The sequence below is a fragment of the Otolemur garnettii genome, unplaced genomic scaffold (assembly GCF_000181295.1).
Source record: "Otolemur garnettii isolate 467f Iridium unplaced genomic scaffold, OtoGar3 scaffold00122, whole genome shotgun sequence".
Classification (NCBI taxonomy): domain Eukaryota; kingdom Metazoa; phylum Chordata; class Mammalia; order Primates; family Galagidae; genus Otolemur; species Otolemur garnettii.
The window spans coordinates 1,508,428-1,529,384 of record NW_003852517.1 but is presented as its reverse complement, the minus strand read 5'-3'; the positions used below and the strand labels follow the sequence as shown (position 1 = coordinate 1,529,384).

Sequence of the window (20,957 nt, the reverse complement as noted above, 5' to 3'; positions counted from 1 at the left end):
GTAGGAGCTGTGTAGAAGATCCTGCCAAGTTCACAGTCTGCTGTGGTTCTAAGAACCATAGTTCCCAACTGCTCCTCAAAGAGCCCCCCTCACATGACACATCCCTTTGAATCAACACACGTATGATGGTTCTCTATTTACTCAGAAGCTGCCTCATCAGTGTCATTTGAGAGGTTCACCACAGCAGAGAAAGTCTGAAGCTTTAAGTCTTCTTAGGTATATCAAAAACATGTCAGTGAAGAACAAGAACACAAAAGATAAATCAAAGACCATAGATTTTGCAGAAGGCACATCTGGAACATGGCCTAAGGGAACTGGCTCAGTTTTCCTCCATGAAATTAGCACAGGTATTCCCATTAGTTGGGAAGAAAACACATTGGAATAAAAATAATTCAACCCTCCTTCAGTTTCACCACATTCTCCCAAGAATCCTCTTCCATAATAATGTTCACAGCTCTTGCTTTTTACAAATCTAATCTTTTAGTACAAAGGTCTGGGTTTTCTTACTCTTTATTTCAACAAAGTATTTTCAATATGCGGTATAATAACTTGTGATCCCACCCTATTTCCCAAAAGCTTCCCCTGAACGACTGTAACCCATGAAGCACATGAATATGCTAACTGGTCTTTTTGGTGTTGTGGCCAAGCCAAGCCATGATGTCTTCAGCCAGTGGGAAAGGACATTTGAAAAGTCTGTCAGTATTACAAAAAAAATTACAACAGAACACGGACTTCACCTACAAGCGAATGGTGATAAATGAGAGCCAAAAATAGAAAGACTCTTTTTTCTTTATTATTTATAAATATTAAAAAGTATTTTAGCTTACTAAGAAATTACAGCAAATAAAATAGAGATGTTCAATCAAATGTACTTGATTCAAATATTATCAGTGTATTATAATGCACTTCTATGTATTATAAATATCACAGCCACTAACTCTCAAATCCCTTTTAGTAATGATCTGAAAACTTCATTCTGGGGATATATATCACATATATGCACATAACACACATCATGTGTATACATATATCTAAACCAATATATGTAAATATGTGTATTTATATACATGTATATATTATTTTCCCCTGATGAGAAACCAGTGATTATCCCCTAGCACCACTAGCAGAGAGGCCAAGCAATCAGAATTGAATTCCGATCTGCTTGGTGGGCACTGTTTCAATCTCATCAACGCATGAGTGTACTTGGAGGCCTGCTGCCTGCCATCCCATTGGTATTCCCATTTACAAATCCTAGATATATTGCCATTTTTGCACTTATCACATTTTATTGAAATCATCTGTTAAAAGTCTTTCTTCCTCACTGGCCTATAAGCACTTCAAAGATAAGGATCATGTCTTCATTGGCATTCTTGGTATGTAGCCCCCTGCCTGCCTCAGAGTTAGGGGCAGTATGAATTGCTGATCTAAACTACTGTGTTAACACTAGAAATCTAATCCTCTCATCAAGACGCTTACCTTTGGAACTTTATAGTAATTTCTTTTAGCCTCACAAAGACAATTTGAGAACATCATTTTAAATGCAAAATATTATAGAGAAAATATGCCAAGAGTCAAAGTCTACCTGAAACCTAAAAAATACATAGTATAACAGCTCAAATCTATATTAAAAGGCCCACAAGACTTCTGCTCTAGGCCACTAGTGCTATATTTACCATGTTAGCTCAAGAATTCTTTAGTATAAGTTTCTTTCAACCTAGTGGCTCAGCCTTGACCCAAGTGAGTGATCTTGGCTAAGTGCCCTGGATCTTGGTGGTCTCTTTCTTTTTTTGCTATTAATCAAATAGGTAGGTTTATAATTCTCTGGGCCTTTCTGGTTTGAAAATTCTATCAGATCTATAAATTACAACATGTATGTTTAAAATGTACTAATTACATGCACAACTAGGAAAATCACCTCGATAACTTTTATTACAATAAGGATATATGTATGTATATATACACACACACACGTATATAGCATGTGTGTGTGTGTGTGCGTGTGCGTGTGTGTGTATCCCCATCCCTCCCCAAAGGGGATATATTAACAGTAAAATTTAGGACTTTGGTTGATCCCCCACTAACCAATCACCCCTGTTCTCATTCCTGCCCCCTGAGGAAGCCAATACTTAACAAAAGACCATGAGGTTTGATCTGAAGGGCACATACCTCTGAGCATCCTCCGAGACTCGGAGTCTTTGGTCATGGTCGCCAGCGAGTGAGGGAGCACACTGCCGCAGCTGTTGCTCTGTCCTAGGGGCAGGTGAGCCTGTGGGAACCAGGAGGGAATATTTTAGGCAAACTGCAGGCCAAATGGCACTGTAGAACATGGCCACATCTGTATTTCTAAAGCTTCTATCTAACTACACAGGGCAGGGAAGGTAGGTCTTTGCACTCCATTTATTGACACTAAATGGTAAATGCCAGTCACTGTCACTCCCAAGAAGCTCCACAGCAGTTTCAACATCACAGTGCTTCCTTCAACAGTAGCAATTCTAGAAGTGAAGACAGTTGGGGAAGACACTGTCCCAAATGATCTCAGAGAATGACTGAAAGTTCTTTGTGCATAAAGAGCAGAAGGCAGGTGCCGGGTTAAGAACACATGCACACCATGCAAAGGAAGGGAACGTCTACACTGGTTACAGGTGCATCAGTTTCCACCGACCCCCAGTTATCTACTAGGCTGAAAACTGGAGAAACCTACTGAAACCCTAGTGGGTTTAGCATTCTTTTCAAATAGCAAAGTCCTTCATGTGAATAAAATATATTCGAAACGCCAATTTATCAAATACATTGAAACAAAATTATTTTCATTAAGGGTAGAAAAGGGCTCAAAAATCTGTCGCACCCCAAATCCCCTTCTCATGTGCCTCTTCCATTTCTGCAATGACCTCTCAGGCGCATCAGCAGCATGTGAGGGAGGCTCAGGCATCTAACTACCTAGATCCACGGTCCAGCTCTCCTACTGACCGACTGAGGGCTCTTGCAATGTCACTCAGCTTCACTACCCTTCAGTTTATCCATTCATCCAATCGAGATAATAATTAGTACCTCTATTATACAGTGTGGCTGGTTTTAAAATGAGACAATCCGCATAAAAAGCTAAGCCCAGTGTCAGGCACGTAGAAATGACTGATAAATATTTTTTGCAGTCATTCCTGGCACCCAGAGCCTATATCCTGCCTTATTTCCAGGTCTGGGATGTAGCCGCAGGCGTCCATCATGTCAGGGAATGCCACCACCACCTGTGCTCAGTGGTAGAAAATGCTCCGGACCATGTTCTTTGACCCCAGAGCACACAATTCCCAGTGTCCTCTGAATAGGATAGAAAATGCAATTTAGTTATGACGTCTGCCTAACAAGCAAATTTAATAGTTTATTTAGCATGTTTTTCTTTGAGGCCCTCGCGGGTTGGTCCCTTTAATCATGACAAGAAGACTCAGGGAACCTGCAGCCCGTGGCTCCTCCCACGTCCTACCTTTGGGGCGGTGCTTCTCCCCATAGTAGCACTGCTGAAATGTGGGGAGATGGCAGGTGTGGTTTTCTTTCGAGGCAAAGTGTCACTCAGATAGAGGCCTTCTTTATGTTGTTTTTTCCTTTCTTCCAGACTTCTAAAGTGCTTTAAATGCAAATGTAAAAGCAAAATAGCAAAACTTGACTAACTGAAACAGGTCACTGAAGGAATGAAGAATTAATGCATTTACAAAGAAGCTTTGGAATTTTAACCCAAAATTAAAAGGAAAAATTATTCAACTTATTCTACTGTGCTTACTAACAAATATGAGCCAGCATTTGGTTAGATACTAGACACTGGAAGAATTTGTTATTGAACCTAGAAAAATTTATTTTAGATCCACTTTTCACTTCTTTAGTGCCTGCTGCGTTGGGGCCTCAGGACAACTTACAAATCATTATGATGGGGGCCATGGAGGTGGCAGAACGGCCAGTGGGCAAAGCAAGTAAGCAGTATCTCCCCTTGTCTGTCTGGACAGTTTTGTGTGATGCTACAGCTCCCAGTATGAGGAGTCAAAGAAAGAGGAGAAGGGAGAAGATGAAGAGAAAGAGCAAGTAACGGGGAAGTTGTTTGAAAGTGGCAATGACACTCCAGGCATATAAACAAACTCCACATCCACATAAAGTTGCCACATAAGGCATCTTTCTAGGTTACTTTATTGAAAAATTTCTTGGCCAAGGAACCTTTACTATAATCCTTCACATTTGAAAATCCTCTGGTTGACTATTTCATTTTTGTGACAGATTTTCTAAGGCAAGATTTTTGCCAACTGAAACTTAGTCAAGTTTTTCTTGGCCTTCCCCCAAATATGTCTTTACTAGTCAAGTGATTTCTTAATTAAAGGTTGAGTTTGATCATTTTCATACTACAGTGAGGCTTTTGTAATACATACAAATGAATGCAAATCTGAGTTATTAAAAGGAATCAACAGTCCTCTGACATGTCAATCGTGAAAAATATCTGCACTTTTAACTTTAAAATTATTTGTTTATACAGGCTAATATTTATTCAGAACTTTCTGTGTGCTTGGTGTAATGCTTTATATACATTATCTCATTAAATTCCTGTATTAATGTTGTAAGGTGGGCACTATTAATTATCCCTATATTACAGGTGAAGAATTTAGAGTGCAGGGAGGTTAAGTGAACTCACCCAAGGTCATGCTGCTAGATAGTGGCAGGGCTAGACTTCACAGCCAGGTCACCCACACTGTGATAAGAACACTTTGTAGTCTGGCTGGTTAATGCTTCTTTTAGATAGAAAAAGGACACCAGAACACTCAATCTTGCTCCCACTGTGACCAAATGTCACAAATTCTGAAATTCAAAACTTGACAATATTCTATAATGCCAGCTTAATAAAATAGGAAAGAAATCCCACTGAAAACATAGGATGTTTGGCAGAAAATAGCAGGTTTGAAAACTGCGATGGTTTTGTTGTTAGCGACGTCTTTCACCCTGACTGAAGTTACTGAAGTGTTAAACATAACATCACTTAGGTGATCCAGGTAGCAATAACCTGACCATCATGGGAAGGAATAGTCCTTCAACAAAAGGTTATAGATATTAAAGATACCTTCAAGAAACTTGAAGGCTGATTGTAAAGCAAAACACAGCTGGCCAACACTGGGGGTCTAGTGACCATGACTCTTTAGAATCTTTTTGGTCAAATTCCATAGAAATTGTATTATAGTTGAAAGGGAGTCTTGAAATAGGTTTCTTGCTTTTTTTTTTCCCTATGACCTTAGTAGTAATGTAAATTAAGTGCCTAAAAGTACAGTGACATTTGTAATAATAAACTATTTATTTAAAAATCTGGCCAATAAACAGTGGACCCAATGCACTACTTAAAGGTCAGCCTTGGACAAGCTACTTAACGACACTGTGCCTCAGTTCCCTAAAATTCAATGTGAAGGTAATTCTTATTTCACAGGAGTGTTAGAAGGATGAAAAGAGGTATCTGTAAAAACATGTTTAACAAAGTTAAACAGAGAATGTTGTCTATTACTGTGGTTTCAACAGTGCACAATAGAAACATTTTTGTGTTGACCTCATAACTTTTGGTACTGCAAATTTTATGGTAATGCTTATGAGTATGTTGAGAAATAGCTCAGATACTTTGCAGTATTTTGGTTGAATGACGTTGAATGCAGTAGTTTGGTTGAATGAGAACCGAAGCATGAGGATGCGAAACTCACTCAAACATATTGAAAGCCAGGGGAGGACAACAGAGGACTCAAAATTCTGTAATAATCCTAACACCCTTAGAACATACCAAATGTCCTTCTGAAAAAAAAAATGAAGGGGTATGCAACTTGCTTTTTAGAAAAATACCTTCGGAAAAGTAGAAGATTCCACCTGAGTAACTTTGTTGTTGAGATAAAATCCCCCAACGCTCCACACCGCTTCCTAATTACCTGTTGGTCTTGCTGCTGTGGCTGCCTTCGGTGTTTCTTAGCTGGCAGAGGAGGAGGTGTGTCATTTAAAGGGAAAGGATGGACAGATGCAGCCATGACTTCAGGCCATGGGTCTGATGTAGGTTGAGTGACAGGATGAGGAGAAAGGGTGGAAGGAAACATAAATCCAGAACAGACAGGTGATCTTTGCTTTATAGGAGAAAGAAAAGGTACACACATGTCCACATGAAATGAAAGAATAAGGCAAAGAAGTGAAACTGATAGTCTGATTGTTCTGTTTTCTTCCATTTTAATTAAGATATCACACATAGGGGCCGCATCTTTCAACTTCGCCTCTCATTAAAATCCCACACTGCAAGCAACTTGGATCACTGGAAGGTATTCTAGTTTGCTATTACTGACCCCACCTCAGAATGATTTAAAAGGCATTAACATTTAAATAGATCCATATTGCAGAACAAAATGAAAAACAGAATTAAACTGAAAAAGCGATTCAAACCAACAATTTTAGAAAGGTTTTTAATTTCTAAGAGATGTAGATTACTAAGACTTAAGAGTTTATTTCTTTAAACTTACTTTTGATGTAGGTAGTTCCACTACGTACCACAGATTTCCTGGTTTCTAGCATTTTATTTGGTAGAGCAATACTCAGCCCCCAAAATGCCAGTCCCAAACTGGTACGTTCTATAAACTCCGCATCACTCTGGCCCTCTGGCCAAACAGATACATTACATTTGTCTCACACACCCTCAAGTTCCTCATTTTCTGTTAACCGTGAGTGAATTTCTGACCTGAGGAAAAGCAGTGAATGAATGAAATGGCATGCCTACACACCTCTTTACTTTGTGGCTGGCTCGCCAGCACAGCTGTGGCAGGCTCAGTGGTAACAGCATCAGCATCAGCATCAGCAGGGAACTGAGTGGAAGGGGATAGATTCGTGGAATTGCCACATGGCTCATTAATTTCATTTACACTGAGATAGCCCTAAAAGGAGGAATTCAGAAGTTAAACACAGAGAGGAAAAGCTGAGGCATGCGAGAGTATTAATGTACCCAGTACAATGGAGTTAGCTTAGAGCGGCACAGCCAGACGTCCGTGGTATTATCAAATGTTTCATTAAAGGAGTAATCAGCAATTAAAATGGATTTATGATGCTTAATCTTGAAAAAATGGCATTCCAAACATTAACCATAATTTTTCAGGTGAAATCAAGATAACCATATATTGTAAATAACTCATCAGCTTCAATTTTTTAAAAATCCAGAATTATCAGCATTCATTCTGTTGATGATGGAGTGGCATTGTCCACGTGATGGAGTGACATGTGACACACATTTAAAATAATTGCACGCCAAGAAAATCTGAGATGTAAAATTGATAGTGCAATCACTCACTCACTCCCTAATTCAAGAGCCTTTTCCACAAATCTTCATTATTAGATCCCCCCCCTCCCCGTTCTTCTGTTTACTGGCTAAAAGCTACTAGATTTCACTCTTAAGAAATATCTCTGAAACAGGAATTTATTTGTAATGGAATCTAGTTTTTAGGCATCTCAACCATCTGATCTTTCTCTAGCAAGACCAATGCATGCGTCCTCTCTCTCTCTCTCACACACACACAGAGTCCTAAGGTACAGTTGCAACCGGAGTATGGTTTAATTCAAGCCAGTTCCTCCAACTCCCAACTCTACCCTAGGAAAGAGAATTTCTAATTACTTGTAAATTCAATAATTCAATTCTGGTTTCAGTTTAGAGAAAATACCCATAAATAAAAATATCTGAGATGCAAACATCCTAAATTTATTTTTGTGGAAAAGGCACTTGTAAATTATCAAGGCAAGTCATTATACAGGCTCATTATGATTTTCAGGACACCAGTGAAAAGGTATGAAATAACATCTCTCATTTAAAAGTGAAACTTAGTTAAACTTAACAGGTAGATTATTCTATGACCCCATCAGTCCTTTCAAAAAGTGACTATAGGAAGGGCAAGATATTGTGATGCTGCTGATGAAGCAAAATTTTCAGGCTGCAAACCAAAGTTCCTATGGATACCTTCAAATCACAACAAAGTGGAGAAATCTAGGTGTAATTGTTTGTCAATTGACTTTATGAAGTCTTGCACTTCATAAAGGGGCATAGATATTTTGTCAGATTTCCTAAGGTTAAACTAAAGAAAGCAAGTAGTGAACTAGGTTGTCACATTTCCTTTTATCTATGGTAATAAATCAGAAAGAAAATTAACCACAAAAAATTGAGCAAAAAACTATTCTTTTGCTTCAAAGCCAAGATTTGAGGCTGTATATGTCATAGACCACACAACTTAATTAACTGCTTCAAAAACATGGGCTGTTTCTCAAAAGTGGGAGTGCTTTATAGTAGTTAGGTTATAAATTAATCACTCCCCCAAGAAATAGAATCAAAAAGAAGGGAGAGAGAATGAGAGAACAGAAAAAAATAAAATGAGAAAAAACATCATGGGAGGCTTGGTGCCCGTGGCACAGTGTTACAGTTGGGCCACATGCACTGAGGCTGGTGGGTTCGAGCCCAGCCTGGGCCTGCTAAACCACAATGACAACTACAACAAAAAAATAGCCGAGCGTTGTGGCAGGTACCTGTCTCCCAGCTACTTGGGAGGCTGAGGCAAGAGAATTGCTTAAACCCAAGAGTTGGAAGTTGCTGTGAGCTGTGACACAATGGCACTCTACCCACGGCAACATAGTGAGACTCTGTCTCAAAAAACAAAAACAGAAACATGCTGGAAGAAACCCCACCCAAGTGTGCTTGGAACCTGCTTGGAACCTGAGAGACAACACACAGCCACTCAACAAGCACAAAGTCGCAGATACACAAAACAGGCCAAATGCCAGATGTACGTGGGACACCACAAAGTCCAAAGGCAAGAAAGACCAACTCCATAATGGAAAAGGAAAAAAAATTCATTCTTCTTTTAGGAGATGAAAAGAGCTTGGAGCCCATCTAATCATTTGGATGCCACAAGCTCTTCAAACCCAGCATGACCAGAGTCAAACTCTGTATCCTCCCTCTTACTATTCTTTCCTCAGTCTGCTCAGCTCAGTGAAAGGTACTCACCACCCTCCTTATTCCTCAAATTAGAATAATGGTATCTGATTCCTGGCCTCTCCGTTTATTTACTTCATCCCCACATGCAATCTACAGGGTGTCCCAAAAGTTGCCATTACGGTCACCATACAGAGGGAAACTGGCAAAATTTGACAAAACACTTGTGCAATATTCTCTACATGGTGGCCACCCCTTTGTAAAATTTCATAATGAGTCTATTTTGTAAGTAAGGGTACGTTTAGCTACAGTTTCCCTTTTTCCCTGTGGCCACTTTAGGTGCAACTTTTGGAAGACCTTGCATTAGCAAAAACTGTCAACTCTACCTCCAGAGTATATCCTAATCCAGCTCATTCCCTCTGCCTCTCTGCCATTACTCTATGAGTTAAGCCACCAGCATGTCCAGCCTACACTAGTGCAATTATGTGCAGACGAGTTTCCCTACATTTCTCTAATAGTCACCCAGCATCCCAAAGTGATCTTTCACAAATGTCTATCAAAGAATGTCATCTACCTGTTTAAAACCACTTACCCTCCCATCAAACAAAATAGACCACATTTCTTTCCCATCGCTCAGGAGACATATCTTACTGACACTATCTTAAGTCACTAGGCTCCATTTACAACCTTCCAGTTCCATGTTCTGCATAATGGAGAGAAACTATGAAACTGGATAATCTAATAAAGTGCAAGGTAGATAGAAACACTTATTCTGGTGATGAGCATTTTACTTCAAATATACATACCAAAAATATTCTCTATATTCCTCATTCCGCTGTCTTTTTATTAGCAGCTTACAAATACAAGGGTTTTTTCTTTTTTTTTTTTTGCTTATGTAACCATGAAAGTCTTAGAAACAAGGTTTTTCCTTAGTTTTTTGGGGGGGGGAAATTAAAATATAAAGAAAACTATTTTTCTCGTGAGTCAGGGTTATCATTTTCCAAAGCAAAGTTAACACAGTCTACTAGTGTTGCAGGGTAGCCCCTTAAGATCAGGGTAGTGACGGGGATGTGGGAAATGTTGGTATCTGGAAACAGTTTGTATAGTTTAATGTAAATGGGAGCTGCCAATTTAGGAAAAATTACAACAGAAGCAACAGTGGGGGGAATAGAAAGAAGAAACTAGAATATCTGCTCAAATGTTTGGGGGGCATATTCATGTTCTATCATACTCAGGAGAAAGAGAAAAGTCAGAGAGAAGGAAAGGAGATTGCAGGAAGGGGGAGAATTTAAGTCTCATCTTGGACTGGATCCTAAATTTTCTTCAAGTTAACCCACAATATGTCACTGCCCAGCAAAGTAGACAAGCACACACGAGTGCACACACACACCCACACACACATACACAGGTGCCTTAAACACAAAGATAATTCCTGAAATCCTCAAAACATCAATAATGAAAGGCAGGAAAACCATCATCAAAGCATCAAATGTTTTCATAAGTCATTTGACTTAATGTTTTTACTATTCAGTTAATCAGAGAAAACTCAGGTATATCTTCTGATTTTTAGGGCGATATGAATGGATGTATAAAATGATAGCTTACCTCTTTTAAGGTATTGGGGTTAACAGGAAACCCTTTCCCTCCAGAAAGGCTGGAGTATTTCTTTTCCAAATTACAAAGATTCTCCTTTTCCTGAAGGAACACAAAATCCATTAAGCTTCGCATCAACCTTGAGTACAACTGAAGAACACAGATATTTTGCTATAAGGACAAAAATTCAGAACCTCGCCTGCTTCATCCATTTCCAGCTCCTCTTCCTCAGGCCTAGTCAAAACTTCAAATATGCAACTAAAGATCTGACCTTCTGCTAGCTTATATGATGCATGAGTTGTTTTTAAACATCTTTAGCTATATACCTCTTCATTCCTAACAAATTTTAAAGAGTGGCATAGTGTTAAAAAAAAAAAGAGTGAGCTGCTCTGGTTGAAACCTTAAAGGAAGAGGGAGCCCTCAGAGTCCTCCTCAGCCTGTATCTTTTGTATATTTTCTGAAGTCTTTTTCTTTTTTCTTCCACAGACAGTTTCACTTTGTCACCCTGGGTGGAGTGCTGTGGTGTCATAGCTCACAGCAACCTCAAACTCTTGGACTCAAGCCATCTTCTTGCCTCAGCCTCCAGAATAGCTGGACTACAGGCTCCCACCACAATGCCTGGCTTAAAAGTCTTTCTTTAATCCTTCTAAGTAACATATAATTATGTGCCTTCTTATGATGTAATATCACAATCCAATGATCTATTTTCTTTTGGAAACTGTGCGGTGGTAGTTTTTATGTTTGGGTCTATGATCCATCTTGAATTAATTCAGTGTTAAGCAACTTTTAGGAAAAATGTTTATGGGTCACATGTTTTATTTATTGTGGTATGATTTACATGCAGTGAAACAAACAGATCTTAAGGATATAATCTTAAGAATTTTAACAAGTAGAACAATATCCCAACCAAAGGCATTTCTGTCACCCCAGGCGTTTCCTCCTGTCCCCTACCAGTCAATCTCCACACCCTGGGCGAGCACTATTCTTATTTCTATGGCCTTTCACTAGTTTTGCCTGTTCTAGAGCTTTATATGAATAGAATCATACAATACATACTCTCTACTGCCTGTCTGCCTGACTTCACATTATGATGTTACATACTTAAGTAATTCACTCTTTTTTTATTTTTTATTTTTGAGGAGTACTGCATTACATAAATACACCTGACAATCTGCTCATCCACGTCCCTGTGGATGGATATTTAGTTTGTTTCTAGATTTTTGGCTATTACCAAAGAAGCTACTTTAAATAATCTCGCGCAAGTGTTTTTATGAAGACATGATTCACGTCTACAAGTGGAGTTGCTAGGTCATAGGGTGGGTACACACTTAATACTCTATGTGACACACACACATCAACAACACATGGAAATTCTAGCTGCTTCCTGTCCTCAACATTTGAAATTTTACTTTTTGCCTTTAGTCCTTTTAGTTAACATGAGGTGCAATCACATTGCTGGTTTAGTTTACATTTCTTTTGGGATGAATGGTGAGTGTTTTTATGTGTGATTGACTGGTCCTTCATAGATCTTTTTTCTTAAAAATTTATTAATGTGTAGGTACGGAGTTGTAGTCGTTATAAACATATTGTGGATACAAGTCCTTTCTCATTTCCTTGTAGAAATCTTTTCTGCCCAAAGCCATGAAGGTTTACTTGCACTTTCCACTGGAAGTTTTCTTTTCATTTTTCTATTTAGGTCTAGGCTCTGTCTTGCATTAATCTATACATAGGGTGTGAGGATGCTGTGGTCTGTTTTTTTCCATGTTTATGCATTTGTTCCAGAACCGTGTGTTGGAAAGACTTTCCTCTACTGAATTTCTTTAGTGTCTTTGTCAAAAATTAATAGCCAGTATCTCTATGAGACTATTTCTGGACTCTGGGCTCAGTTCTGTTGATCTATATGTCTCCTATTTGCCAGCACCACACTGTCTTAAAAATTATAGTAAACCTGGAAATTAGACAGTACAAATCCTCCAATTTTGTTGTTCTTGTTTGAAGTGGTTTTGGCTGCTCTATGCACTTTAAATTTTCAAATACATACAGATGATTGCTTTATATGTAGTAGTTATGTTCTATAATACTCCCACAAACACAGCATTTGTGAATACTGAATCATGGCTCCTAAAAGAAATACAAAGTTGGATTCCTGTGAGCCTCTGGTTTTCATCAACTGATTAATACAGAACTTTATGAGGGTTTCTGTTTGAAGACACCTTATTTAACACATATCGTTGATTCATTAATATTGAACTGACAGCCAGCAGCACTGTAACTCATGCCTGAATGAAGTTTATCTAACACACCGCTTACTCCATAAGGCACATCACAGCTTTTTTTGCTTTGGGGAAACATTTTAACAGTACTTTAGCACTTTACTTGGGAGGCATGTTTAAACAGCAAAATTGCCAACATAAAGTACAAAAATATGAAAATACGGCAGTAAGAACCACCCACAAAAAGGATATATGTTTATAGTATAAGAGATGAGACAAGAAGGCAGAGTGCTGTCTCGTTCAACCTCAGCTGGGAATGCACATGCTGGACAACTCAAAAATCTCCCCCCTCTGCCTTTCTGTGAATGCACAGCCTGCCAGAGTGCCAGGAGTACTGATTCTGGGGTAAGAAATACATTTTAGTGAGTAGGCAAAATGGCAACTATGGAATTCTTGAATGAGAATCAACTGTAAATTTTCTTGTCACTGTCTACAAAAAAAAAAAAAAGTCTATTGGGATTTTAATTGGGATTAAAATGTATTTATAAATCAATTCAGGAAAATAAAAATCACAATACTTATGCACCACAATTTTTACAAGCAAATTATATTTTGTATACATATTAATGAGGAAATGTTACACTGTGACTGTGCTTGCCTCAACAGCATCTGTCATTAAATCTTCTTTTGCTAGAATTTGAAAAACCACTTAAACATTACAGACTACACTATCTAATTCAATTGTGTCTTTGAATATTACGGCAACATGGAGGCTAACGGCAGCGGGGTTTATTCCCATAGCAGGCCGGGGCAGGGACCAGAGAAACGGATCCTTTCAGAGATTTCTAGGTGCTAAAAAGGCAGGAAGAAGGAAGCTCTCAGGGATCGGGGTGGACTGCAGAGGCACCTCACGTGGACTCACAATTCCTGTTTCATCCCTCTTCTTAACTTGAAAATAGCTAAAAAGGGAATACCCATCTTTACTAAGTGGGGCCATGGTTCAGCCTCATCCTTGAATCCTGCCTTCTGGATTAGTCTTTTCTTCACACCATTCTGGGTCCAGCATGTGTTTTTGTGATCCCAAGTGTGACATTTCTAAGGCAGTGGCCTAAATGCAGGGTTTAGAGCTGAGACTAGCACCCTCAACTTCCACGTCTGGTGTCTTATTCCTGAAGTTACTCCAGGGACTATGTCAGAAAGAGGCTACGGCTTGCTTTTTACCGTCTTTGGGCAAAGGAATCCCTTTGCATGGAACTTCCTCAGATGCGGAGGCAGATGAAGACACAGTCCCCTTGGTGAGGACAACCTTGCCAATCCTCTCGCCATACCACAAAGAGTGTCTACTTACTGGATTGAGTCAAACTATCCCATACGACATTTGCTAAGGAGGCCCACCCACTGCTAACTGCAGTTCACAACGGCAGAGCAGCTGAGTCGAAATATCTGACAGTAGTACATGGTAGGAACAGAATTTCCCTTAAGACTACCCTCAATTGGTAATAAAATGTATTTTAACTATTCAATGGAAAATATAACCTTTTTTTTAAAAAAGAAGAAAATCGGGAAAAGAGCAAAACACAGATTTTCCATAGTTTGGACTTTTTCAATGTGGAAAAAGCATGAAGAGAACATTCTTGCTGTTTTCTGAATTGCATTTAATTATTCAGAGTTTTCAGGTCATTAATGTGCAGAGTTAAGTAAAAAGCTATAGAAAAGTCTTCTTCAAAATTAGAACTTCTCCAAAACGAGAGCCTATGTTTTATTGCAGCCAGTGCTGAAAAGAAAATACTTACTCTTTGTAACATCATTATTAGATTATTCTTTTCTTTCACAAAATGATCTTGTTCTCTCTGAGCCTGCTGAACAATATGATTGGCTTGCTTTTTCAATGCAGAAATTTTTTCCTGGAGGAAAAGAAATGATCATAGGAAGATATACTTTAGACATTGAAAGCTTTGCCAGTCCGTCCTGAAGAAAGGAAAAAACCCAGAATACTCATGACCACGTTTTAGTTGATGGTGGGCAATAATTATACTTAGAGACTGTGAGTCATTTTCTTTGGCCTGCCAAGCTCAGTACTTTCTTTACTTTTTTTTTTTTTTTTGCAGTTTTTGGCTGGGTCTGGGTTTGAACCCGCCACCTCCAGTATATGGGGCTGGTGCCCTACTCCTTTAAGCCACAGGCACCACCCGTGTACTTTCTTTACTTAAGGTCATATCATTCAAGTGATTTAGAAATCTGTTTGGAAGCAGCCAGAAACACAGGAAATCTTGTTTTCGACTATCAGTGAATTTTTAAAATCATCTTGGGAGATGCCTCATGAAAAAAAAAACAATGGAATTTCTTATTTAAACTGAGAGTCTGAGACGTCACCTTCTGTGTCTTTCCTTCCTTCCATTTTATCAGTTCAATACAGAGCCCTGGGATGTGGGTCTAAGTTCAGGAACAAGAGCTTCATCCCAAGCAGCACATCTCAGGGCTGGGGGTTGGGAGGAGTCAGGAGTAATCCGCAGGGCTACTTCTCATGGTAATAAGCGGTCAGTCAGTTTTGAGAACTACTGAGTAATGAAAACAGAAAACTCTAAAATAGACTTTGTTCATGGAATTATTCTAAACCTAGTTACTATGATTGCAACGGGAAGTGATTTAAAACGAATATCTGAATTCCTGATTTTGTATGTCTTGGTTTTCACATAAATGAAAAAAATGGTATTCATAAATGCATTATGTAATAATGACCACATCTCCGTTTATCTAGTTCAGAACACCACTTGCCACATATACGGCAGCTGCTGGGTTATGAATGAGATAGGTTCTATAAATTTGTTCTTAAGTTGAATTTGTACATAAGTTGGAACAGGTACATTTTTCCTAAGTGTGAGTCATATGTTTGTAACTTAGGGACTGCCTATGTACGGCAGGCTCCATCATCTGCCAAAATTGACATTCAGATCCAAAGATATATAGACCGACAGACAGACACATACCAGACCTATATGAACGATCAGTACTGTCTCCGAGAAAGATGCATATTTTGATTTTCCACATTGCCCAACACCTGGCAAAAGTACCTTTCTAGCAACAATGTTCCGCTGATACTCAGCCACTTCACGCAGGAGCTGTTGGGTCAAGTTCTCCTTCTCCTCATCCAGACGGCTCTCGTGTTCAAGCTGCTGGAACTCCAGGTCTTCAAAGTGTTTGCTTTCCACATCCAATAGGTCGGCATCCTTTGGAGAAAAGGAATGAACACAAGATGCACCAGGATGGCTACAGCCTTCTTAATGTGAAGAAACAATTATTAAAAGCCGTCAGTCTCGGAGTGGCTTTCCAGTTACAACAATAAATAGAGTGAGACTCTGATCATCCTCTCTTTGGAGTTAAACCCCAGCGCAGTGACTTGTCAGAGAGCTGAAGCGAGTGTAGTGGGGTGGGTAGAATTTTATATTACCATTAGTTTTAGACTCCTCTGTAGATGCAAGAATTCCAGCTGTAAACCACTTAAGGGTTTTCAGATGGATACTGAAGTATAAAAAGAATTCCATAAATAACCTAAACGTAATCTATAGCCCAAGGTGTGACATAGTCTCTTGAGAAAATTTTTCTTTCCCACAAGTTTTCATATGACATGAGATTTTAATACAGAAATGAAGCCATAAAAAACTAGCATCTGTACGGACTAGAGGTCTCTAGAAGGACACACGTATCCCAGATGGCACACTACACAATCCACTGGGATGTGAGGAGAAAATATTAGATCTGCTTTATACTTGATTTTAGATTTTTCTTTTCTTTGTAAGTTTCTCAATAAGTGTTTTCCCGTATATATCCAGGTAGTCTATGTATATAATTTTAAATATATATATTTGGGCATGCATGCAATGTATGAAGAACCTCTCTTTAAGATGACCCCCCAAGGAATTATAACAAACTGGTCAACATATGGAGGTGGTCAGCATAAGGAACTAGGTCTATGGTACTGCTACACACAAGTGGGGCATGTTGGGTCTATGAAATTTAGGTCAACTTAAGGAGATGGTCAGTGTAGGGGGTGGTCCACCAGGGAGGTTCTAGTATATATATTGTATTTATAGCAATATGACTTACATATAATATATAGAGGGTATGCATGCTCAAATAATTTAATTGAAGGGATAAGCAATCAAAAATAGTTGGGTATGGATTCTGAGTGATGATGATGTGTCATTGTAGGTTTAGCAATTGTAACAAAGGTATCACTCTGGTGGGGGGTGCTGATAATGGGGGGAGGAGGCTGTGCATGTGTGGGGTCAGAAAGAACATGGGGCATCTCTTTATCTTCTGCTCAACTTTGCCATGAATCTAAAACTGCTCTAAAAAATAAGATCTATTACACAAATTAGAGATTAAGTTCTTAAACCAGCCTTCTGTGAACCCATCACAATTATTTAATGTGACTTTTTACTGGAAACAGTGGAAGCCAAAATTTCATCAGGCACTAAGGGTGACTCAAAAGGTTAAGCACCACTACTCTAAGAATAATCTTGAAGACATTTAAGGAAGATCAGAAATTGTGACAATCAGATGGCCTGGAAAGGCATTCTCCACCCTAGGAGAGACTTGAAGGCAGGAATATATGCTTGCATCTGCATGCACGTTTAGATAATTCTCCAACCTACTTTTAAAAAATCACCCCCTTAATTTTGAAGCCCTTGACACCATTATATTAAAAATATCATTTATAAATAATTTATGGCCAAAAGGAAGAGGCAGTTGGGCTATGTGTCTCACAGCTCTGAAGGTGAAAATAGCCAGGGCATTTTTTAAATTGTTCAGTCAAATCATTAAAGAGACCTGGATAAATAATTATATGATAGATCATCTCTATATCACTATTTAGCCCCACTCCCATTCTGGTTTTTATATAAATGATAAAGTAAGCTTTTTGATAAAATAGAATGTATTTGTACCCTCTGCAATTAATGTTATTCTAGGGATGATTCATAGAAGAGCCATTAGCTACCATGTAATTACAACCACTGCAGCACTAAGACTATCAACTTGAAAACCATATTCACCATTTAACATTTCTTTACACATTTTGTTTGGCCAAAAAAGAATATAGTCTCAATTTTAAGTTTTTGGCTGATATTTACCAATCATTTCATGTTTATAATTTCTAAAGGAATTAAAGAATTAAAGGAACTAAAAGAGCTATGTCTGTGTCCTAAAACAATATTTGCAGGGCTTTTTTGGTGTTTTCTTTTTATTTTTAATTTCTTTCTTTCTTTCTTTCTTCCATTTTTTTTTTTTTTTTTGAGACAGAGCCTCAAGCTGTCCCCCAGGTAGAGTGCTGTGGCATCACAGCTCACTGCAACCTCCAACTCCTGGGCTCAAGAGAGTCTCTTGCCTCAGCCTCCCAAGTAGCTGGGACCACAGGTGCTCCCCACAATGCCCGGCTATTTCTTGTTTGCAGCCATCATTGTTGTTTTTGGTGGGCCCGGGCTGGATTTGAACCCGCCGCCTTAGGTGTATGTGGCTGGCACCTTAGCCACTTGAGCCACAGGTGCTAAGCCTTTTTTTATTTTTTTTTTTTTTTTTTTGAGATAGAGTGCCACTCTGTCACTTGAGCCTGAGTGTCATGGGCTCAGCTGAGCTCAAAGCAACCTCAAACTCCTGGGTTCAAGCGATCCTCCTACCTCAGCCTCTCAAGTAGCTGGGCACCCACCATGATACCTGGCTAATATTTCTATTTTTAGTAGAGACCAGGTCTCACTCGTATTCAGATTGGTCTCAAACTCCTAAGCTCAAGTGATCCTCCTGCCTTGGCCTCCTAGAGTGCTAGGATAATAGGCATGAGCCACCATACCCAGCAACTATCTGCAGTTTGGAAATTATACATCAACTATATATTTACTCACATGGGCACACACACGCTCAAGTTTTTAAGGTTTTCTCATTAAGCTTGGTTTGTGGCCAAAGATTACTGAGATATAAAATTCAGTAGACCCTTTTTGGCTTACAAATAATCTTCATTCAAAATGGGCATATGGCTCACAGTACATATACTCACTGTGCTCGTCAGCTGCTTACCTCACATCTGGTTAGTATGAAACATGTGCTATTTTAAGCCTCCATGAAAGTCAGAGAGTCACTAATTTATTTGTAGTGAATATTTAAACCATGCCATGAAAACAGCAGCACACTAGGTAGGAAAGTTAAAAATTTAGCTAAGCTCAGCACTCAAACGATGTTGATATAATCAGCTGATTGGGTTATCTAAACCATTAAATTGTGTGTATATAAACTTACACTCTGAAAGAAAAACTATTTGGGAGGAAATAAAAACTTTTCCAAGATTTTAGATAAAAATAAGAATTAAAGGATTGAATTTGGGGCCGGGAGTACTTTAATTGAGCTCTGAATGATATATACAGGAAGCCCAATCAACTTCATTATTAGTTGAACGAAAATTTTAACTACATTTCTACTAGTTGGAAAACTCTAAGTCCAGGTATGAAAGGAAATAAAGCAGCTTCACTACAGAAAATTCTATACAATTCCTCTTTTCTTTCCAATAAGACTATTGAGAATTTATATAGAACAGAAGGTTCCATGCAGTTCTTCATGTTTTCTGTCCCTCACGGAGAGACAAGACAGAAGACAGCAAACGTGGCATGGCCAGGAGAAACAGTAGCAATCACAGCTCAAAAGCAACTAGAAGCAAGTTTAAAGGGGGCTCGGGGTTTGCTACTTTACACCATTTTATGCTCTGTAGAATACGGAATACATAAAAACAGAAATCACCTAGTCCAACCTCTTCATTTTATATATGAGGATACTGTAGCCCACAGAGGTTAAATAACTTGCCTCAGAGTAATGGATAAACTAATTGTAGAGTCAGTGATAGAAAAAAGGTCTTTAGATATGGACGAAATATTTTTTTAAAATTAACAGGCCAAACTCAAACATTTACTTGAGTAAATGTCAAAAGCACAAGAAAACCATCCCGGCCAGGTATCTGTCTCCTGCACTTTAATGGTGGACTCTAATCTGGCAAATTAAAGGCAGCTTTGTTTTCCACAATGTTTGTATCCTCAGGACTGGAGAGCCTGTATCAATTGACAACCTACCACCTCCAGGCCTTTCATGAAACCAACATCAGACGAAAACTAGGGTCTGTTCTCACACTCACACAGTGATTTAATGTAAGAAGCCCAGCCGAAAGTTCATAATACCCCAAATCATTCTAGTTTCAGCTTACGTATTTGAGACAACGTGCAGTTTAAGAAAATAATCTCCTCCTATTCATTTTGTATTTTGTGTGACTTGCCACCTGATGAAGTGAGTTGCCATAAAATCAACGTCATCAAGTCTAAACATTGGAGGGAAACTTTGTAATGAAGTGGTGTTTTGGTGTCTGAATTCTAAAGGGAAATGAGTTGTGATAACACAGGGAGTTGCTAGAATGAATGGACTTCTCATGAAGTTAGGGAACTTTTTACTGATGAAGCCAAGGCACTGATGAAGAATTATAGGGCTCTTCATCCCTGGAAAATAGAATTAGCAGACTTCTTAATATCAGGTGAACAGCAGCTACCACAAGCCAGTGACCTCTCCTGAGGAAAGGGGTTTTATGATAAGAATTTTACTCTATGCTTGGACAGGAAAGGGAAGGAGTCTCTGCTTTCATTTAATAGAACAGACTGTCTGCGTCATTTCCTTTCTTCTTTTGTAGTCAAAATCCTTAGGACACATACATTTTTATGAGTTTTCTTAAAGAACTTGAGTCCACAGTTCTTAACCCACAGATCTTACCGGTTAATATAGTCTACCAATTTTTATTTGAGGCAATGTTTACAAAGAACATCAACAATGAATGGATAACTAGCAGAAGGGAAGAACAAAATACACAAGCATGCCTCCGACTGTAAATAAAGAGTTATGACGATCATGTAAAATCTTTGGCAATAAGGATAGTTAACAAAGGGGGCAAATGCAAAGATCCGTTTCCCCAGATCTTTTGTGAACTGCATAAACATAAATCACAAATCGAAATAATTTTACAAATGCTAGTTTTTTTCCCACTCATTTTTTAATCACAAAATTTTCAGAGAACTGTGACCGAAAGATGGAAAGATTCAGCTTTACCCAATGAAGTGGAAAAAAGGGATAAAATATTATTAAAACTTTCTTTGGCTCGGCGCCTATAGCTCAACCGGCTAAGG

General features: G+C 38.7%; 1 protein-coding gene across 9 annotated transcripts in view; it reads right to left on the bottom strand.

The window, feature by feature from the left end:
- PHLDB2 (pleckstrin homology like domain family B member 2) overlaps positions 1-20,957 on the bottom strand; it is a 219,377-nt gene that overhangs the window by 18,685 nt on the left and 179,735 nt on the right. For 6 of the 9 annotated variants that reach the window (XM_023517840.1, XM_023517841.1, XM_023517844.1 and 3 more), the window contains 5 exons: positions 15,825-15,980; positions 14,547-14,657; positions 10,553-10,642; positions 3,476-3,616; positions 2,167-2,266 (listed from right to left, as the gene is read on the bottom strand). In XM_023517840.1, the coding sequence (XP_023373608.1) occupies positions 2,167-2,266; positions 3,476-3,616; positions 10,553-10,642; positions 14,547-14,657; positions 15,825-15,980 (598 nt within the window). Of the gene's footprint in view, positions 1-2,166; positions 2,267-3,475; positions 3,617-6,761; positions 6,912-10,552; positions 10,643-14,546; positions 14,658-15,824; positions 15,981-20,957 lie in introns of all 9 variants that reach the window. The other 3 variants (XM_023517845.1, XM_023517846.1, XM_012810047.2) reach the window with 2 other exon arrangements.